The sequence below is a fragment of the Lutra lutra genome, chromosome 6 (genome assembly GCF_902655055.1).
Source record: "Lutra lutra chromosome 6, mLutLut1.2, whole genome shotgun sequence".
In the NCBI taxonomy this organism is placed as follows: Eukaryota; Metazoa; Chordata; class Mammalia; order Carnivora; family Mustelidae; genus Lutra; species Lutra lutra.
This window is the reverse complement of record NC_062283.1, coordinates 28,526,739-28,548,196: the sequence shown is the minus strand read 5'-3', so window position 1 is coordinate 28,548,196 and position 21,458 is coordinate 28,526,739. Positions and strand designations below refer to the sequence as shown.

General features: G+C 49.5%; 3 protein-coding genes across 3 annotated transcripts; 2 read left to right on the top strand and 1 right to left on the bottom strand.

The window, feature by feature from the left end:
- The first annotated feature begins 3,396 nt into the window (after positions 1-3,396).
- Positions 3,397-4,705, top strand: IER3 (immediate early response 3). The gene is made up of 2 exons (XM_047732333.1): positions 3,397-3,647; positions 3,743-4,705. The coding sequence occupies exons 1-2, from the start codon at positions 3,441-3,443 to the stop codon at positions 4,001-4,003; spliced, it is 468 nt and encodes a 155-aa protein (XP_047588289.1). The 5' UTR covers positions 3,397-3,440; the 3' UTR covers positions 4,004-4,705.
- A 208-nt stretch (positions 4,706-4,913) lies between these two features.
- Positions 4,914-18,935, top strand: FLOT1 (flotillin 1). The gene is made up of 11 exons (XM_047732311.1): positions 4,914-5,210; positions 5,886-5,958; positions 6,380-6,524; positions 6,659-6,778; positions 6,871-6,966; positions 7,187-7,339; positions 12,823-13,004; positions 13,188-13,233; positions 13,351-13,488; positions 13,743-13,907; positions 15,250-18,935. The coding sequence occupies exons 3-11, from the start codon at positions 6,429-6,431 to the stop codon at positions 15,277-15,279; spliced, it is 1,026 nt and encodes a 341-aa protein (XP_047588267.1). The 5' UTR covers positions 4,914-5,210; positions 5,886-5,958; positions 6,380-6,428; the 3' UTR covers positions 15,280-18,935.
- Positions 17,693-21,351, bottom strand: TUBB (tubulin beta class I). The gene is made up of 4 exons (XM_047732289.1): positions 21,131-21,351; positions 19,609-19,717; positions 19,228-19,338; positions 17,693-18,934 (listed from the first exon to the last, which is right to left on the bottom strand). The coding sequence occupies exons 1-4, from the start codon at positions 21,185-21,187 to the stop codon at positions 17,877-17,879; spliced, it is 1,335 nt and encodes a 444-aa protein (XP_047588245.1). The 5' UTR covers positions 21,188-21,351; the 3' UTR covers positions 17,693-17,876.
- Between the last annotated feature and the right edge of the window lie 107 nt (positions 21,352-21,458).

The following is a 21,458-nucleotide window of genomic DNA, read 5'->3' as shown; positions in this document are numbered from 1 at the left end:
CATAAAATGATTCTCCATATAGCAAGTGTCGTAAGAAAATGAACAAGGGGCTAAGAAAGAGGTTGGTGGGAGGTCAAGATCACAGGTCAAATGAGAGAAAGGAAGGATCATAGCAATCTTGGGGGAGATGGGAAGGAAATGAGGAGCAGTGAGAGCAGTGAAATGGAAAGGGGCCAAGAACCTGTTTCCCTAGGATTAGGGCAGTGAGAACTGGTCCAGCTGCCCTTCTCGCCCCCGGCCTTTCCTGGCCTTAACTCATCCCCCAGCACTCACTAACCCCTTTCCTTGGCTTAATGATTCACTCCCAACCTTTCTCTAGCTTCCTGTATGGTAGGGAGGGGGTGAGGCAGAGCCATAGGTCTCTGAGGGTAGCAAGAACAGAGATGAGATTGATGGAGAAGGAATGGCGAGTAGTCTTACTTTCCTGGTTCTTCTCTGTCCCATTCTGGTCTTCCCACAAAGAAAGGTCTCTCTGAGCCAGGAGGACGGTAAAGATAACTAGGTCCAGCTGGAGGCCCAGATTCCAGATGGGGGAGGTAGTGGTGAAACAGGATCCTGACATCCCTCTTCATTTCCCCTCCCCTGCCAAATGCCCTAGAGAAATTTTCCATCATAAACAAGTAGTGCATTCCTGACCTTGGGTGCCCCCCACCACCTCCCACTAAGCCATTTTCTTCCATCATCACTATCTCCCCCACCCCCAATTCATATCTGTGTGAGCATGTAGGTAGGCCCAGCCACACATGCAAGTAGTCATGGATTCATGTGTAGTGTGTGGTTGCCTTGAAATAAGGGTGTAGCTAGGTGTGCAGGCTCCCTGCCTGGGTGTAAAAACGATGAGGATGGCAGGTGTGAAAGGCGAGTGCTGGAAAGGAGTGTGTCTCTAGAGGAGGTGTGTTTTATGCTGGTCAGAGAGAAGTATGTAACACATGAGTTTAGACAGCAGTAATGGGTATAAAATAAAGTGACACAGAGGCCCAGGAAGCAGTTGTGTATGCAGAAATAATGTATCTATTGGAGCCCAAAGGTGGGGATGTCCCTAAATGCATCCCACACGTCCTTGCTTGAGACATGCCACTAGGTGTTCCTCTTTTGGTGTGTGCATAAGGATAGTCCCAGCTGTTCTTAAGATGCTATAAATTTGTATGTCGGGTTTGAAAGAGTGTCTCCATGTCTCAAAGCTTTGGGTGACCCAGCCAGGCTGTGAATACCATATGTGCATGTAGAGTTCTGCATTTTCAGCTTTCATTTACAAGACTATTGAGCAACTACTACAGGTAAGGCTCTGGGCTGGGTTTCATGCAGGGCGTAGAGAGACGTGTGACACAGCCTGCAATGGAAGGGATCGTGCACTCTGCGAGCAGCAGGCATAACATTATCCGGAGTAAAGACCTGAGCCAGATGCCTTTCAAATCCCTAGAGTCAGCCTTGATGCCTTCATGCCCTTATTGTCAACACCCCACTCTTCACGCTCCCAGGTTCTAACGATTCCCATCTCATTAATAAACAGCTATGGTCTTATGCTAGGAATGTCTCTTACTGCCATCTCTCCTCTTGGTTCCCTCTTCCATCGCTCATCTCAGGCCCTTGTTACCTTCCACCTGAACCTTTCCAATAACCTCATATCCCCTGGCTCAGTGTCTCCCCATCCAGGGCGCACTTGTCATCCTACTTAGTTCCCAACTACCCTCCTTTTATCCTTTTATCCTTCCATGACCCAACAGAATCCAGAATCTTGAGTTAAACTCAATCTCCTGGCCTGGACCTCCAGCTAAGCTCTCCCCACTCTGCCTACCTCCTTTCCAGAATCATTATTTCCCACTACTCCTTTACAGGAAACTTACTGTAAGATTGTTTTTCTTGTGATTCCCCAAACACATCCTGTACTTTTCCAGCTCAAGATCTTTGCTGATTCCATTCTCTTCCTCACAGTCATCTTCCACATCTAACTCTGTGGTATCCCACCCACTGTTCAAAGTCATCTCCAATGCCACTCTTCCATGAAGCCTCGCCTTATTGATTAGATAGATGGGAACACTAATTCTTTTGGGTCTCCCCTTTATAGTTGGTGTTCAGTTTCTTTAAGACCCTCAAGAGAGTTCGAGGTGCTGGCTGAGTCTGGCTGGCTTCACTCAGCAGCCCATACACTGAAACCAACCTCAGTACTTTCAACAGGACCTTTAACGGTAAATGCTCAAAGGATGTTAAACTGTGAGTCCACGAGCAGCTGTCTCTAAGGCAGTTATGAAAGGGACAAATCTGGGTAACTGGGTAATCTGGGTAACTGCTAACCTCTTGCCTTTGTTTTGTGGCAGCAGCCTTACGTGAGCATTTCTGCACACATCTGCGCAGGCAGCTTTCGTGTGTTGCCCCTGCGAAGTCTCTGCACCTTTGCTCCAGTTATGTGCATGGTAAAGAGGAGAGGATAGGCCACCCCAAAAGATTCCACTTGGGCATGTGAGTTATTTTGAGCTGGAGGCAATCAAAACCCAGCAGACTCAGGAACAGTGTTTTGCCTCTCTTCCTTAACTGCCTAAAAGAGTTTAGATAGGGGACTGAACTGCAAAGACAGCTATTACCAGAAGATAACTATCTGACGGTCCTACCGGCTTTGGCAGGGCAAACATCTGACTCCCAAACATCCCCTCTTCTTATCTTCCCCTGAATTGGCCTCCTCCCTTTTGAAGCCCCAGGCTCCTCTTCCATTCTTTAGCTCCAGAGGGCTTATGAACCTCAATTGCCTTTGAATCTCAAGGCTTCCTCGGCTCTTGAAGTATGTAATTAAATCTGTTTTTCTCCTGTTAACTTACATCAATTTAATTGTTAGACCAACCAGCGAAGCTAGAAGGAAAGAAAGGACGATTTTTCTGCCCCTACAATGTGGTGTGGGGGGGGGGGGGGCAAGCAGCATCATGTCTTGTGTGTACTAGCATGTTCATTTCTCTGTCTTTTTGGCTATTTCTGTGATGACTTTCCTCTTGGGTGTGTGTGTGTGTGTTGTTCTGTGTGTATCTACAAGTGTATGAATGTGCGTGTGTAGCTGTAATTCATTGGCTTTGCTGGGTCGCTGCTCCCAGCATGGCCAGATTTATGTCAGTCCTCCTACCTCCCCAGATATGGGGCCAGTGGCCTAACCACCTCCTAAGCTATCTGCTTGCCGCTCTCCAACCCCCACATGCCCTGACATGGGCCTGCAGCCCGGGATCTCACCCACCCCACTCACAACTCACACGCTCACAACGCACACTTGGGCGCCTAGTTTGCACAGGCCAAGTCACCGCCCCCTCTCTTTGTTTAACCGTCGGAATTTCCAGCTTGCTCCGGCCACCACTCCCAGCCGCCGGTGGAGTTGAGAAGGCCCCGCCCAATTCTGGAGCGCACAAAATCTGCTCCGCACCGCGGTAGGTCTGCATTCGGCCTTCCGCTCCGCTCCGTGCGACATGTGTCACTCTCGTAGCTCCCTCCCCACTATGACAGTCCTGCGGGCTCCGACCCCCGTCTCCACCAGCCCCGGATCCCGGCGGGGCTCTGGTCCTGAGATCTTCACCTTCGACCCTCTCCCGGAGCCTGCGGTGGCCCCTGCCGCGCGCATCAGCGCCTCCCGCGGGCATCGGAAGCGCAGCCGTAGGGTCCTCTACCCACGAGTGGTGAGTGTCGTGGAAGTGGGCAGCCGGAGGGGCAGGGGGAACGGCCGGACGCCGGGGTCCTCAGCTAATCTCTCGCCTTTGTTGTGTCTCTTCAGGTCCGGCGCCAGCTGCCAGTCGAGGATCCAAACCCTGCCAAAAGGCTCCTTTTTCTCCTGCTCGCCGTCATCTTCTGCCAGATCCTGATGGCTGAAGAGAGTGTGCCGGCACCGCTGGCCCCGGAGGACGCCCCCAACGGCGCATCCCCCGCGCCCACCCCGGCGCCCCTGGTCCTCGAGCCCCTTAATCTGACCTCTGAGCCCTCGGACTACGCTCTGGACCTCAGCACTTTTCTACAGCAACACCCGGCCGCCTTCTAAACGGGACCTCTCCCCACATCCCCCCACCCAAAAGAATCCGAAAAACCAAAGAAACACCAGGTGTACCTGGTGCGCGAGAGCGTATCCCAAACTGGGACTTCCGAGGCAACTTAAAATCAAAGTACTGCAGCGGAGACGCCAGCCCGAACCCGGGATGAAAAGAGCACCGACACTCCGGGGCTAGGCCGCGTGGGGAAGAGCGTCATTTATTTATTTCTCAGTGATTCTAATTAATATTTAATCTGTATTTATGTATGTCCCCCTAGGTGATGGAGGGGTGTATGTAATATTTATTTTAACTTATGCAGGGGTGTGAGATGTGCCTCCCTGCTGAAAACGCAGAACTCTTGGTAATTTGTTGAGTTTTGGCAAAGGTGGAGGCTGGGCGCTTTGGTTCTCCTCGAGAACCTCGAGAACCAAGGTAGAGGTCCTGGATCTGAGAGAGCGCCCGGACTAAGAGTCAACGATGGTGGCGGGTCGTAGGTTTAGGGGCTGGTATTCCGTCTTCCAGGATTTCAACTCCCTGGATTTACTGTGTGAGGCTTTGACGGACCACCGGGTTTAAGTTCCTTTGCCTTCGAGCTTCTCGAAGTTGCCCCCAAGGGGTGGCTAAGGTGTCGAAGGTCGGTGGGCTGTCAGCGGGCGGCTGTGGGTCGCCCGGTATGTTCTGTGAACACAAATAAAGTCGATTTACTGTCAGTAGTCATCTGAGTGTACGAATCTTTGTTAGCGGCGATTCCCCAGCCCTCCCCGCCTTCCGGCACCAAGGACGTGCTGGAGGAGCTGGGGCCACGTCCTCCGCAGGCGCTCCGCCCCGGGTGACCGGATGCAGTCTTTCGTTGCCCCGTGTGCGGTTTTCCCAGTTACCGCGGGGCAAATCAGAGATGAAGCAATCTCCCCAGCCCGGGTTGCAGGCCCACGGAGGTCACGTCCCGCTTCCCGGGGCGGAGCTCCAGGCGGGGGAAGGACGGCTGCAGTCGGGCTGCCAGCGCGAGCGCGGCGTGCCGGGAAAGGGGCGGGCGGAGCGCGCGGGGCGGAGGATGCCGGCCGCGGGGGGGCGGGGTCGCGTCTGCCGCAGCTACCGGGTGCGGCCCAGTGAGGGGCGCGAACGCGGGCGCCGCTGGCTGGAAGACAGTTCCCCGGGACCGCTGGTCGGCTCCTGAATCCGCTGCGCGCCGCCGCCGGGCCACCGCCAGCGTGCGGAAAGGTGGGTGGGGAGGCGAGATGGAGTCGGACCACGGAGGAGCAGGGAGGGTGGCGCAAGGTTTGGGGGCCTCAAGGCGCGAGAGAGCTTATCACCGGAGCCAGAAACTGCCCTCAACCGTAGGCGGGACGGGGCAGGGGGAAGGGAGTGGCTGTAAACCGGCGAAGGGGAGGGAGTCCCTGGGATCTGTGGGATTGAACAGGCAAATGCCTTAGCGGAAAGGTGCGGAAGGGACTGGGCCCTGCTGGCTGGAGATTGGGCGAGACTGACGGCAAAGGGAGAATATTCACTCCTGTAGACCCCCGCCCGCAAAGGCTTCCTTTTCTTTTCCTCCAGCTCCAGCCTGAGCCATGTTTTTCACTTGTGGCCCAAATGAGGCCATGGTGGTCTCCGGTAAGTAATGTTCTCTTCTCAGCTAGTGGCCCCCAAACCCTTGCGGGTCTGGTCTCTACCCTTCTCCCTACCAGGTCCCCAGACGCGGGCCTCTGTCCCCCCACCCCCAGCGCCGGCTGCAAGCCACCCACTTGTGATTACCAGTGCTGCCCTTCCAAGGCCCAAACTGCCCCGGCTCCCAGATTTCCCTGTGGGGCTTATTCCCGCCCCTCACTTCAGTTTTTCAGTCTTCCATATTCTAGCCCTACCCCTGGTGCTACAGTTTACTGCCCTCGCACCTTGCAGGTTTCTGCCGAAGCCCCCCGTCATGGTGGCTGGAGGACGTGTCTTTGTCCTGCCCTGCATCCAGCAAATCCAGGAGGTAGTAGAAAAAGAACCAGGGAAGGAAACCCCAGTTTCCCTCGTTTCTTTTTTTCTCACTGTCCACTCCTTCTTTTTCCCATAGGATCTCTCTCAACACACTGACCCTCAATGTCAAGAGTGAAAAGGTTTACACTCGCCATGGGGTCCCCATCTCAGTCACTGGCATTGCCCAGGTGAGGCTTTTCAGAGCCTTTACCCACCCGGAGTCCATTCCTTCATCACCTTCTTTGTGCCCAGACATTGAGAATCTTCTCATCATGGCCTTCCCAAACCTCTGACTGCAGAGAAATGTCTCTGCTAAGTCTCACCTTCTCCAGGGACTAGTCCCAAGGCACTTGGACTCTTCCATTCTCTTCCTGCTTCCTACCGGCTATATGAGACCTTCACCACACTTTCGCTATCCCTACTCTGATTACAGGTGAAATCCAGGGGCGAACAGGAGATGTTGGCAGCTGCCTGCCAGAGATGTTCCTGGGGAAGACAGAGGCTGAGATTGCCCACATTGCACTGGAGACTCTGGAGGCCACCAGAGGGCTATCATGCGCTCACATGACTGTGGAGGTGGGCTTGAGGGCAGGGAAAGATCTGGAAGAGATACCAGAGTGAGTGGCACAAGGACCCACCTAGTCTGTGGGAGATAGTATCCGGAGGACTGAGAGCTTAAGTTCCTCCTTCCCACCATTTTGTTACCCTAGGAGATCTATAAGGACAGACAGAAATTTTCAGAGCAAGTTTTCAAAGTGGCCTCCTCAGACCTGGTCAACATGGGCATCAGTGTGGTTAGCTACACCCTGAAGGACATTCATGATGATCAGGTAAACAAATTTGGGTGGCTGATTCTCTCCAGTTCCCTGCTCCCATCTCTTAAATCCTCCCGAGGATTCTGATTGCTGCTTCTCTCTCACAGGACTATTTACACTCCTTAGGGAAGGCTAGAACAGCTCAAGTCCAAAAAGATGCTCGGATTGGGGAGGCAGAAGCCAAAAGGGATGCTGGGATCCGGGTGAGATAGATTCTACTTGGGGGATCACTTGGTCCCCATGGGCTTCTTGGGTATGCAGTGGGAGACGGGATGGAAGGGGCACAACTGAGTGAGGGCTCGTAGAGCTGGGTTGGCAGAGGAAATAGATGAGGCACATGCACGGGAGCCTGGTGAGCAGGCTGTCCCCCCTGGGGCCTTCCTCTCTCTACTCTAACTTCCTCCCTGATATCTGTGTGGACAGGAAGCCAAAGCTAAGCAGGAGAAGGTGTCTGCCCAGTACCTGAGTGAGATCGAGATGGCCAAGGCGCAGAGAGACTATGAGCTAAAGAAGGCAGCATATGACATCGAGGTCAACACCCGCCGCGCACAGGCTGACCTCGCCTATCAGCTTCAGGTCAGAGCTCTCACACTGGGCAGTTCATTCCTCTGAAGCCCTCCATCTTAGGCTGTCACACTTTCTCATATTCTAACTCTGATCCCTTTATTCTGGCTCTACATTTCTGACCCAACTCCTCCATATGATGATTTGAAAGACCCAGGCGTTTCAGTTGAAAAGCAAAGTAAAGGCCAAGAAGGGATATGGTCAGTAGGATGTGATCATATGTTTGGGCAGATTGTCCCCTGGGGAAGGGCACCTGGATGGGTGGGTGAACAAGCTAACATCCAGCCCATTCTCCACACTCACCGTGCTGCGCATTCCCACACAGGTGAGTTGTTGCCACATCCACCCAGGGGAGGGGGCCCGTTTTTCTGATTTTCTATGGGCTCACAACAGCCCTGGTGATCCGAGAAGGGCATAAGGAAGGAAAACATGGACTTGGCTTTGCATCCTGCAAAGTGAGATAGGGGCAGCCCTTGATACTGCACGGAGGCATGGTCAGTCCTCTGCTTGCAGATTCTGTATTTGAGAATGGGCCTACTCACTAAAATTTACTGGTAAATTTTACTGGTAAATCCCAGAAGCAGCCCTCGTGGCACCTTTGTGATCATTTGCAGACATGCACAGAGCGATGAAGAATTTGAGTTGCCTGATGGTGCAGTTGAGGCTGAACAAGACGTTTTGCCTACTTGTTTCAGCTCTCATAATGTAAACAGTGTCATTTTCATGGTATATTTACTGCTACAGTTTTTGCATTCTTGTAGTCTTTGTTGGTGGTTTTGCTCTTTAAATGGCCCCAAGCATGCTGCTAAAGTGCTAAGTGTTCCTAAGTGCAAGGAGACTGTGATATGCCTTACAGAGAAATTACATGTGTTGGATAAGCTTCTTTCAGGCATGAGTTATAGTGCTGTCAGCAATAACTTCATTGTTAATGAATATGTATATTATATAAGGTATCTTTAAACAGAAACACATATATAGCAAGCATATATAGTGATCTGTCGTGAACAGGGGATCACAGGAACCTAACGGTATGTTTCCCCTAACAAGAAAGTAAGTATTTGCTAATTCAGTATTCATGGGTATTTTATAGACCAGATCTACCATGAATAATGAGATTCAACTGTACTTTGAGACCTTTACCCAAAGGATAGCAATGTTATGAAATTTGGTTTTGCCACGAGTGGGTATAGGCTTAAAGGATACTGAAATACAAAACGTCTTTAGTTTATGATATTAAATTCCTGAACTTTGCTTCAGTGTGGTCTGCCTACCAGTAGCAGCGGCATTGCTGTGGGCCTTATTAGATATAGAATCTCCAGCTCCAGTCCTGCTGACTGAATCAGAATCTGAATTGGGTTTTTTTTTTTTAAAGTTAGGCTCCACACCCGACCTGGGGCTTGAATGCATAACCCTGAGATCAAGAGTTGCATGCTCTACTGACTGAGTCAGCCAGGTGCCCCTAGAATCTGTGTTTTAACAAAATCCTTAGGGGATTCATGTACACATTGGCATTTGAGGAGCATTAACATAGTGGAAACCATTTCCACTATGCAATGGTCCTTAACCTAAATACAGCTTTTCTTATCTGCAAATCAAAGGATTGGGCAGGTTTTGGCTCTGTTCCAACTTTTATCAGCTCTTTTCTTTTGTGCCAGGCTTTGTGCTAGGTACTTGGGAAATAGGAATTCATTCAACAAAATATCTGTCAAGTGCCTAAGATATGCCAGACATTGTTTTGGAAGTGAGGGTGTAAGTATGAATGAGACAGAAAAGATTCCTGCTCTTGTGGAGCTTAGATTATAAAACAGGAAACAGCTAGTAAGCAAGTAAATAACTTTCATAGGTTCTAATTATCTTGTTTAAGTGCTATAAAGGAAATGTACAGAGGGATGAAAAAAACAGTGCAGAGGTTCGGGGTAATCCAAGAAACCTTCAGTGAGGAAGTGATTTATGAGATAAACCTGAAGATGAGAAAGAGCCAACAATGTAAGGAGTTGTGGGCCAAGAGCATTCTCAGCCAGTGCTGTTTCTGTGTTGATGGAAATGCTGTAAATCTGTAATTGTAAATGCTGTGATACTGAGTGCTTGAAATGTGGCTTGTGGAGCTGTAGCTAGTGAAATGTGAGTAAGGAACAGAATTTTAAATTTTATTTATTTATTTAAATTTTAAATTTTATTTAATTTTAATTAATTTTTTTAAGATTTTATTTATTTGACCCAAGAGAGATGTCACAAGTAGGCAGAGAAGCGGGCGGGGGGTGGGGGAAGCAGGCTCCCTGCCGCGCAGAGAGACCGATGCCAATGCGGGGCTCAATCCCAGCACCCTGAAATCATGACAGCAGCTGAAGGCAGAGGCCCAACCCACTGAGCCGCCCAGGTGCCTTTAATTTTAATTAATTTTAAGTATAAATAGCCATATGTGGTTAGACAGAGGACCATCACATGCAAAGGCCCAGAGGTAGGAAAGAGCTTGGTGTGTCCCAAGAACAGAGAGGAGGGTTCTGATATGCTGGTATGCTGTGAGTGAGATGGCAAGGCAGGCAGGGCCAGGTCCCATAGGGTTCAGGTGGCCGTGTTGGAGACTTAAAAGAGAATTCCACGCCCAGTGGAATCCTACTGGAGAACTTTAAGCAGGGAGGTGTCATGGTCTAATTCACATTTTTTTTTTTTTAGATTTTATTTATTTATTTATTTATTTGTCAGAGAGAGAGAGAGAGCACAAGCAGGCAGAGTGGCAGGCAGAGACAGAAAGAGAAGCAGCCTCCCCGTCAAGCAAGGAGCCAGATGTGGGACTGGATCCCAGGACCCTGGGATCGTGACCTGAGCCAAAGACAGTGGCTTAACCGACTGAGCCACCCAGGCATCCCCTAATTCACATTTTTACAAGAATCAGTGTGTCTGCTGTGTGAAGGATTGATTCTCAGAAGACAAGAAGCAGGAAGATAAGTTGGAAGCTTTTTCAGAGGTGATGGATTGAATAAATACAGTTAATTGCACTCCCTCTAAAACCTCACTAAAACCACATAGAGTGATTTTTAAAAAGAAGAAGGAGAAGGTGAAAACAGATGGAGAGAACAGGATTGATAGGAACAGAAAACATCATTTTGGAAGCCAGAAAGCCATCGTAATCGACTAAGCCAATGGTACTTTATCAGTGGCGGGCACGATATGACCATTGAATCCTAAATGCTGACAGCCTCCCCTAACCTCCTTATCCATTTGTCCCCTGGATGCATCTTCCAAAGAAGTCATTAGAAGACTGTGCTGAGGAACATGACCAGTGCAAAGGGAAAGACTTTAAGGATCCTGAATCATAGGTTCCTCAGTAGATGACTTGCCCAAATCACCATAGTGAAGCTCAGAGCCAACAAGCCTCACCCACATGCCCACAGTTTCCTTTCACTGTTTTAGACCTCCTTCACTGTGAGCAGCCAGCCAGGGATTCCCTGATATATGAGGAAATCCTGCAGTGTTCAAGTCTGAGACTAAAACCACAAACAGCAAAGCAACTTGGAGGATACATACTATGGAAGGAGAAGAAAGCTTAAAAAATTTTTTTTAATATTCTCTGAGATAAGAGAAGAATTCACATCTAGAAAATCAGGACATAAAACAGAAAACAAAACGAGAGCTCTTCAAGTCAGTAAGATGGCAGAAATGAGGGGGAAAAATCACAAATTCTAGTGAGTCTGGATTTATTAATCTAATTGTAATAAATTCTAATTGTAATAAATTTATTAATCCTAATCTACAGATTTATTAATCAAATAAATCAACAGAACAAAGAAAATGGGAGAAAAATCACCAGTGGAAAAAATACTTAAAATGTCTATCTGTTCTGAAAGATATGACTTTCTAGATTGAAACAGTCCACCAAATGTGCAATACAACGAATAAGAAACAAATACCCTGTGTAATTTCAGAACATAGAGAACAAAGAAGGGATCTAAAAGCTTCCAGAGAGAAAGATCACAAAGGGTCAGGCATCAAAATGACTTCAGATTTTTCAAGAAGCCAGGAGACCATTGGAGCAATGCCTTCAAAATACAGATAGAAAATGAATTCTAGAGGCACCTGGGTGGCTCAGTCATTAAGTGTCTGCCTTTGGCTCAGGTCATGATCCCAGGGTCCTGGGATCGAGTCCCATGTCAGGCTCTCTGCTCAGCGGGTAGCCTGCTTCTCCCTCTCCCACTACCCTTGCTTGTGCTCTCTCTCTCTCACTGTGTCTCTCTCTGTCAAATAAATAAATAAAATCTTTTAAAAAAAATGAATTCTAACGTAGTAACCTGTACTCAATCAAACTGTCATTCAAACAAAAGGGTAGAAAAAAAAATCTCAGAAAAGCAAGATCTCAGAAAACTTACTGCCCATGTACTTCTTCCAAGGAAGCTACTTAGGGTTATTTCATCAAAAGGTGGGCCTTAAAAAGGGGGCAGGAGGGACTCCAACACCGAGAGAGAGAGAGAGATCCTGCACATTGAAGGAGAGAGCAACTGGTCAATTTGGAACCGGTCTGAAATTTTAGGGTCAGTGACAGCACAGGGTGCCATGTCCAGAAGCACCTTTCCTCTGGAGTGAACACATGGATGCAGTAAAGGCAGGGATATAATCTCTGCTGTTGATAAGACCCTCAGGGATGATGGTCCATGGTTGAGCCAGAGCATTGGGGGCATAGAGAAGCATGCTCCTCTCTGGTACCTCTCTCACCAAAATCTTGGCAAGAGCCTTCAGATATCTACTCTACAGGAATAAGAAAATGAGATATGTGTAAATAAGAGGAATTCTATATGTACATGTTCTTGTAAATGTTTAGAATGTTCCTGGAAGAAGAGTACAGAAAAAGCTAGTCACAGTTACTATGTCTGGGGAAAGGAACAAGGTGGTTTAAGGAAATAAGTGGACAGAAACCTTGCTTCTCACTGTTCTTTTTTTTTTCTTTTGAATGTGTACCATATACAAAAAATAAAAATGAAAGAGATACATACACACTCCAGCATCACCGCCAGAGCCAGTAGGAAGCAATTGCAGGGGGGGCTGGAATTGATGGTGGCTTGCAGGAAGGTTACAGCAGCTCAGATGGAGAGAAGTGGATGGCTCTGAGTGAGGCTGTAGGTGGAAGATGGCCACCACGCATCAGAGCCCTCCAGGTGCTCATTCTCTACAGAGGGACACTGGAAAAATAGACTAATATGGGAGCTCAACAGAGGGACCCTTAGCCTGGCCTGAGGAAGAACAGGGTTGGATCCCCACCCTGTCCAGCTCTTGATGCCAAGGCTGCTTGGAAATTACCCTGTCCTCTGCCTCAGAGGAGGATCATGCCATCCCCTAAGCCATATGGGAGATGGACTCCCCTGGGCTGGCTAAGCTGACCGGGGACTAGTTTCATGTACTTAACTGTATGAATAATCTCACCCAGGAGCCCTGGCCCTGGCTTCTCTCTGTGGTTCCTGGGAGCTTGCTCTTCAGCCCTGATGTCTAGCATCGCTCCTACTCAGGTGGCCAAAACCAAGCAGCAGATCGAGGAGCAGCGGGTCCAGGTGCAGGTGGTGGAGCGGGCCCAGCAGGTGGCAGTGCAGGAACAGGAGATCGCCCGCCGAGAGAAGGAGCTGGAGGCCCGAGTTCGGAAGCCCGCGGAAGCCGAGCGCTACAAGCTGGAGCGCCTAGCTGAGGCAGAGAAGTAAATGCCCCTCCCAGGCCCCATCCTAGTCCTTTATGACCTGGCTGCCCCCATATGAAGAGCTGAGGCCTTCACTAACTTAACTCCTATGGAACTCGAGTTACAGACGCCTGTGTCTCTCGAGCAGGGCCTACCTTTTGGCCCTTCCTCAGCCCCTCCCTCCACTTCCCTTTCTGTGCCCAGGTCCCAGCTGATCATGCAAGCTGAGGCAGAAGCTGAGTCTGTGAGGGTGAGTTAAGAGGTGGCTCTTGGCGGCTTGTGGAGCAAGTGGGGGTTGCTGTTTGAGCTGGGGTTTCTTGTCCTTAACAACAGCCATCAGTCCCACAGTTTCCTATACTGTTTTCAGATGCGTGGGGAGGCCGAGGCCTTTGCCATAGGGGCTCGAGCTCGGGCCGAGGCCGAGCAGATGGCCAAGAAGGCAGAAGCATTCCAGCTGTACCGTGAGGCCGCTCAGCTGGACATGCTGCTGGAGAAGCTGCCCCAGGTCTGCAGGTGGTGTGGGCACCAGGAGAGGAACAGAACCAGGGAGTATAGGGTGGGGGGAGAAAGGAGGGGCTTGGGGAGACCCAGACTAGGGAACTATAAATTAGGGGTGGGAATTATAAGCCAGTGACTGAAGTGAGGAGGGATGATCCTTACAAACTGAAGAATGTCAATGATCTCGAAGCCCAGGGTAAGGTGTTTGAGGAGGGGTGTGATCAGACCACAGGTGCTGAGTGTGCATCTCTCACCTACCAGGTAGCAGAGGAGATCAGTGGTCCCCTGACCTCAGCCAATAAGATCACACTGGTGTCCAGTGGAGGTGGAACCATGGGGGCGGCCAAAGTGACCGGGGAAGTACTGGACATCCTGACCCGCCTGCCGGAGAGCGTGGAGAGACTCACAGGCGTCAGCATCTCCCAGGTGAGGGTCTCTAGGGTGAGCACCATGGATTTCCTGTAAATTTCTGGGTTCCCCAGGCATGTGATGCAGTAGGCCTAGTACTAGGCCCGCACCCAGGAGGCTCCAGAGCCATTGACATCTTTATTTTCTATATGCTAGATGCGGTGCTAAGCTGCTGCTGCTACTGCTTTTTTAGAAGGATTTTATTTCAGAGGAAGGAGAAAGCTTGAGTGGGGGGAAGGGGAGAGGGCAAGACAGATTCCCCACTGAGCAGAGAGCCTGATGTGGTGCTCAGTCCCAGGACCCTGGGATCATGACCTGAGCTGAAGGCAGAGGCTTAACCCACTGAGCCCTCCAGGTGTCCCCAGAGTGCTAAGCTTCTACACAAATGGTTGGTTTTTGTTTTTGCTTGTTTGTTTTTTAACGAAACTGTCCTTTGGGTATATAGTATTTACAAAGTAAAGAAACAACTTTCAATATGTTAAGGAACTGTGCCCCATCATACGGCTGGTAAAGCTAGATTTCAAACCCAGGCTGACTGTCTTCTAGAGCCTTGTGGTCGCCCCACTAGTACAAGGAACTGGTTGCAGCCATTACTGCTTTTCTTGGTGCCTGTTTATTTACCTACAGATTATGACAGAGGTCAGAGAGCAGGATATGGAACCATAGTGAATCCTGGCTCTGGTCATGCTAGCTGTGACCTTAGACAAGTTAGCTACTTCTATGTACCTTTTTCCTCACCTTAAAATCAGGTTAATAATAGTATCTACTCTATTGAATTATTAAGGGAATCAAATGGGTATTTGTAGTGTTTAGCACAGTGCCTGGCACATACTATATATGAGAGTCCTTAAGAAAAAATTATATAGGGGCATCTGAGTGGCTCAATCAGTTAAGCATCCAGCTCTTGGTTGCAGCTCAGGTCATGATCTTGGGGTCCTGTGTTGGGCTCTGTGCTCAGTGCTGAGACTACTTGTCCCTCTCCCTCCCCCTGCTTGTGCATATTCTCTCTCAAAGTACCTTTAAAAAAAAATTACATATGTAAGTGAAAGCAGTAGACCATAACAGTGACCTTCAAGTTAGATTCCTTGGATTCTTCTTGAAGCCGGCATTGAAAGCCCTGAAAGATGAGCTAAGGAGAGTCTGTGCAAGCAGGGTTCTAGCCCCCTCCACTCCTTTTCAGTGATTTTTTTGCTGTGGACAGGTCCTGATGACCACTTGACAAGAGGGTAAGGTAGGGTGGCAGAAAAAACTTCTTAGAAGACTTTTGAAATGCATGTCCTCCCTGCAGCCCTCATCCAGATGGGGAGCTGGGAGAACAGGTTACGACTCCCAAGTTTCATCATTGTTGTCTTTTTACCAGGTTAACCACAAGCCTTTGCGAACAGCCTGAGCCAACCTTCGCTCCAGTACCTAGCCTCATGGTTGCCAGAATAGTACCCATACTGCATGCACAACTGGCTTCCCTGAGCATGCCCTTGACAGTGGGGTACTCCCCCCATCTCCTTGCCAAATAGCCTGTGCCTTGCCTTGGAGGGGAAAGGTTGCTCTTCCCAGCCCCACACTGCCGAGACTACCAGTCCCCCAGGGGTTCCATGCCAGCCTTCTGATTATCTTACTCACCCCCAACTTAACTTCCTAGACCACGTGCACCTATTGTCTAGAATTTTCCTGACCAAAACTGAGGGATGGCCTGAGGTTAACTTTGTCAAATCAATTGCTGTTAAAAAGCACTAATACTGATTAACAATTAACTTAATAAAGCAGAACTCATTCAAAATTAATGCTGGAATGTAGCTTACTCCCTTCATTCAATATATTTTTTAGAATGGAAGAAGTTAGGGGCGCCTGCGTGGCTCAGTGGGTTAAAGCCTCTACCTTAGGCTCAGGTCCTGGGGTGCTGGGATTGAGCCCGCATTAGGCTCTCTGCTCTGTGGGGTGCCTGCTTCCTCCTCTCTGCCTGCCTGTGATCTCTGTCAAATGAAACCTTAAAAAAAAAAAAAAAAAAAAGAATGGGAGAAGTTACCTTGTACACTGTTAAAATTGTACCACTTTTTTCCTGCAAAGTTGGTTATAGGCAGAAAATCATGCTGAAATGAAGTAGTGAGAATTGACGTAGTCCCAAAAACTACTGAAAATATGGAAATTATAGACTTAAATTTCCAGGGTCACTTTGAGATTTTGTGTACTTAGAAGCATGTTGTATTAGGTTTAACGGTGTTACTTTAGAATGGGACCATTAAGTGATACTCTCCACTGGTTAACTTTCCCTAATGTTAACTGAGAAAATCCCAAAGGGTAAGAGAAAACATCAAGATACCATAGCCCAAATGAACCCTGTATGCCCTGGATGAGCTACACATTTTATATGGGGCAATAGCTCTCAACTCTGCATTTGCCAATATTCTCCTGGAGTAGTTAAAAATAGATGGCTAGTTAACTGGTTTCTGGTTGGGTAGGCCTAAAGATCTGCATTTCTAAGTTCCAGGAGGTTGTTGATGGGCTGGGAGGCACTTAATGCCCTACTTAACATTCATCTCAATTCTCATTGATCCTGTGTATCTGAGCCTATGGCTATCCCAGTTATTGAGGCTGGTAGTGAGGTGCTGGGGTAGTTTGGGTACTAGGATTAAGAGAAGAGGCTGGAGCACCTGGGTGGCTCAGTTGGTTAAGCCTCTGCCTTCAGCTCAGGCTCTGATCTCAGGGTCCTGAATCGAGCCCACATCAGGCTCTGTTCAGCAGGGAGTTGCTTCCCCCTCTCTCTGCCCTTTTTTTTTTTTTTTGCCTACTTGTGAGCTGTCAAATAAAATCTTAAAAAAAAAAAAAAAAGAGGGTCCATTAAGTATAAGGATATTCTCATCAGTTCATGGAGAGCAAAGTGTATGTGGTGCTGAACTTGAGCCTCCTGTATCCACTGGTACTCTTTCCCTAAATGAGCACACATCTCGCAACTTAATTTTTTCAGTTGTCATTTATTTTTGGCTCTTGGGGCAATGTTATCTTTTCAATATGAAAAAAAGCAAGTTCAACACAAAATAGAAATTTGAAGTGTAGGACAGGATGAAGCCAAGGGCAGGGGAGGGAATAGCAAAAGGAAAAAATGAGATGTTGCCAAAGATGGGAGGGTCTCCTTGTCCCCTCTCTGGAAGAATGATTCAAAAGATTTAGGTGGCAGTACAAACCTTTCTGTATATATACAGCAGAGCTGGGTGTTTGCTAAGAAAGGGTGGGGATGGGGAGGGTCTTTCTGGAGGCTAGTCCCTCTTCCCCTTCTTGGCCCCCTTCTCCAACCAGGGGAAAAGGAAGGAATCCAACATATGAAGGTGGTTATGTAGGAAAAGGGAAGGAACCTGCTTTAACAGGGTAGGGCAGACCCCTGCAAAAGAAACAGCTCAGGACACAGCTTGGAAGACGGAAAAAGAGATAATACTGTCAACACCTCTCCTGAAGCTGAGAGGAGCAGGGAAATTCCTGGAAATTAGGACTCAAGAGCCTGGATATCCCTCTCCAAAACTGCTCTAGAATCGAAAACCCTACCCCTTCCTTATAGGTACCTCTACTGCTATGAGGTAGCTTTGTTTCCTTTCCCCGGGGCTACCACATGGGCTTAGGATGGTGGCCATCTACTGGGTTTTAAGCACTTGGTTTTAGATGGGATCTGATGAGACCCAGCTTCTTGGAGAATTATCTTATAAAACAAAGGGAAATACCAACTGGACAGATGGGAGAAGGGGACACCGAAAGGAAATACAGGGTTACTGAGAATGGCAGAAATCTAGGTTTCCCAGAGTGGAAGAGAGGAGACATTCAACAAACAACAAGTATTTATTGAGCGCCTATTATGTGCCAGGCACTGTGTTCTAGGACCATCCCCCTCCAAAAAAGAAAAAAAGAGACAGAGGCAGAAAATGTAATTCTGAGGGAGAGGACAGGGGCAGCTGAGGAAGAAGGCTGAGGGAATGGAGAAGCCTGAGGTGATGGTGCTCTGTCTTAGGCCTCCTCTTCAGCCTCCTCACCGAAATCCTCCTCTTCTTCTGCGGTGGCATCCTGGTACTGCTGATACTCGGAGACAAGGTCATTCATGTTGCTCTCAGCTTCAGTGAATTCCATCTCGTCCATGCCCTCACCTGTGTACCAGTGGAGGAAGGCCTTGCGCCGGAACATGGCCGTGAACTGCTCTGAGATGCGCTTGAAGAGCTCCTGGATGGCTGTACTATTTCCAATGAAGGTGACTGCCATCTTGAGGCCACGAGGTGGGATATCGCAGACTGCTGTCTTGACATTGTTGGGGATCCACTCCACGAAGTAGCTGCTATTCTTGTTCTGCACGTTGAGCATCTGCTCATCTACCTCCTTCATGGACATCCGCCCACGGAAGACAGCAGCCACAGTGAGGTAACGGCCATGGCGGGGGTCACAGGCAGCCATCATGTTCTTGGCATCAAAGACCTGCTGGGTGAGTTCAGGCACAGTGAGGGCCCGATACTGCTGGCTTCCACGGCTGGTCAGAGGTGCAAAGCCAGGCATGAAGAAGTGGAGCCGTGGGAAGGGCACCATGTTGACGGCTAGCTTCCGGAGGTCAGCATTGAGCTGACCAGGGAAGCGGAGGCAGGTGGTGACACCACTCATGGTGGCTGAGACGAGGTGGTTCAGGTCTCCGTAGGTTGGTGTGGTCAGCTTGAGAGTGCGGAAGCAGATGTCATAAAGAGCCTCGTTGTCAATGCAGTAGGTCTCATCTGTGTTCTCTACCAACTGATGGACGGAGAGGGTGGCATTGTAGGGCTCAACCACAGTGTCAGACACTTTGGGTGAGGGTACCACACTGAAGGTGTTCATGATGCGGTCAGGATACTCTTCTCGGATCTTGCTGATGAGCAAGGTGCCCATTCCAGAGCCTGTGCCCCCACCCAGTGAGTGGGTCAGCTGGAAGCCCTGTAGGCAGTCACAGCTCTCTGCCTCCTTCCTCACCACATCCAGGACTGAGTCAACCAGCTCAGCCCCCTCTGTGTAATGGCCTTTGGCCCAGTTGTTGCCTGCCCCAGACTGACCTGGAATGGGGTGGAGAGGCAAGCTTGATTAGTAAAGAAAGATAAAAGGACCAAATTTCCACTTTTTAACTTTTGGAATTGTGTACACAAATGTGCCTTCTTTCTCACTCACCTGTAATACATCCCTCCCCCATTATTTACCAACTAGGGAGTCACTACCAACGCCTGTATTAAAGATTTCAGAACACGGCCCTGGTTAAGCACTCCAGTATACCAATAATCTACTAGCCCTTGCTGTCTCCTTTACTCAAATACGCTGAACAGCATTACCTATTAATATGTGTATAACTCACCAAAAACAAAGTTGTCTGGTCTGAATATCTGCCCAAAAGGACCTGAGCGAACAGAGTCCATGGTCCCGGGTTCTAGATCCACCAAGATAGCACGAGGAACATATTTGCCACCTATATGGGAAAAAAAAGAGTCAAAATTGGCAAAGGAGATCACCTGGAGCAGGGAGACCGCCAGGGACCCTAACTTGTGATTCCAAGTGCGGCCACCAGGGGGCAGAGGAGCCAATCTTTTGCCCCATGGTGGGCAATCAAACCAAGGCCTCCTTTTAAAAAAAAAGAGATCCATCCAAAAATATTAAGAGGTTCTCCAGGGCTGGAAGAGACCCCAGAGAAGCGGGAAGAGGAGATGGGACCCAAGATTCCCTGGACTCCCAACGTCACCTGTAGCTTCATTGTAGTACACGGAGATGCGATCCAGCTGCAGGTCGCTATCACCATGGTAGGTTCCAGTGGGGTCGATGCCGTGTTCATCACTGATTACCTCCCAGAACTGCGGAGGGAAAGCAATGCGACTTCCAGCCAATTATGCCCACCCGACCTACATACATTTTAATCCCGGACACGCCCGTGATAAGCCTGGTTCTAGGGCCTGTGGCATTCCCTCCCCCTGCCCGCCATATCCTTCTACTAGACATCCCCAACTCCAGGAAAGCTGCAGCTTTCATTGCCTGGAATGTGAGACGAGGTGCAACTGAGGAGGCCTGGCGATCGCAGGAAATTGTAGGGTTGGAGTGTGAGGAGAGGGAGATGGAAACGGCCAACCAGACTGGACAAGCACACCTTCCTACCGCGCACAATGGGCCGGTGTTGGAGACCAGATGCTGCCGCAATCGACCACCCCCCCAACCCCGCCCTCCACGTGACTGCGGCGCCCGCCCGGCCACTGACAAAGGGAGGTGTCGCGCGTGGGCGTGGTGTGAATACCGCCCACGAAAGGCGGGGCTCGGCTTGGGCTAGGGCGCCCCCAGCCGGCCGGCAGGGCCGCATTTGTCCCAGCGCGCCAGGGGCGCCCGGGGCTCCGCCCTTCTGCTACAACGTAGCAGCAGCACTTCCTCCCTGCCCTTCCCCCGCTACACTGTAACCGCGCGAAAAAAAAAAAAAAAAAAAAACAACAAAAAACCTACCAAAGAAAACATCCCCCACCCCCTGCCTTGGCCCCGGAATTTTCTTTCTTTGCTAGCTTTTTACCCCTTGCTTTAAATAAGGATTCTCTTCCTTTCTTCCACCGTTTAGTCCTGAGGGACCCTTTAAAGAAAAGGACTCTCCTACCCTCTTTCTTTATATTGGTTCACGCCCTAAGAGGGTCTCTCTACGGGAGATGTAAGGAAATAAAAATTAATCCAGCAGCTATTGGTCTTCCATCCACAAAGAATTATGGGACCGCCCCTCGGGAATCGCGGGCGCGCGAGATGCCTATCTTTTGGGAAGGGTACCGAGCAGTGCAGCCCACCCTGGCGCACCGCGTCCCCCACCCCACCGTGGGATCCAGGCTCCCCTCAGCCGCCGCCCAGCCTCGCCCCTTCCCCCTCCGGCGAAGCCCAGCCAAGAGTGGATGCACATGGGGAAACCTCGCCTCGCTTTGTCTTGGACGTTTCCGCATCTCCCTCCCTCCCCGTCCTCGGACCGTTAGAACACTTTCAAATAAAATCTTACAGAACCACGGTCTTCCCACCGCCAAACCGAAGGGTCCTTAACAGCTTCCACCAAAATGAACCAGCCAAGACTAATTCCCCATTTTCCGCAAACAAATTCTAGCTACAAACGTCTATTATATATGGAAAACTTTTGAGGGGCAAAGCTTGACGATGGGTGGTATGAAAATATGTATCACAGCCATCGTTAATCTGGATTTTTTTTCTTCTCTAAAGAAATATAGTTAAAAGAAGAGGTTCAAAATCCTTACCTTGGCACCGATCTGGTTGCCACACTGACCGGCCTGGATGTGCACGATTTCCCTCATTGTTAAAATTTATTTTAATTTTTTTGCTCGCCTCAAGGTGTGTACGGGGCAAGAAATGATATGGAATTTTTTTTTCTATACTGCTAGTCTCGGGCTGGAAGGATGGGACGTGTCCTGGAGGCTGGAGCAGCGAGGTCCGAACGCAGCCGCAGGAAGGTTCTGAGAGAGAGAAAAGAGAGGGGAGGGCGAAAGAGGGAAGGCGGGCAGGGCGGGGCGCGCCTGCGCCTAGGCTGGGAGGCGGGAGAACAGGCCCCGCGCCACCGTCGGGAGA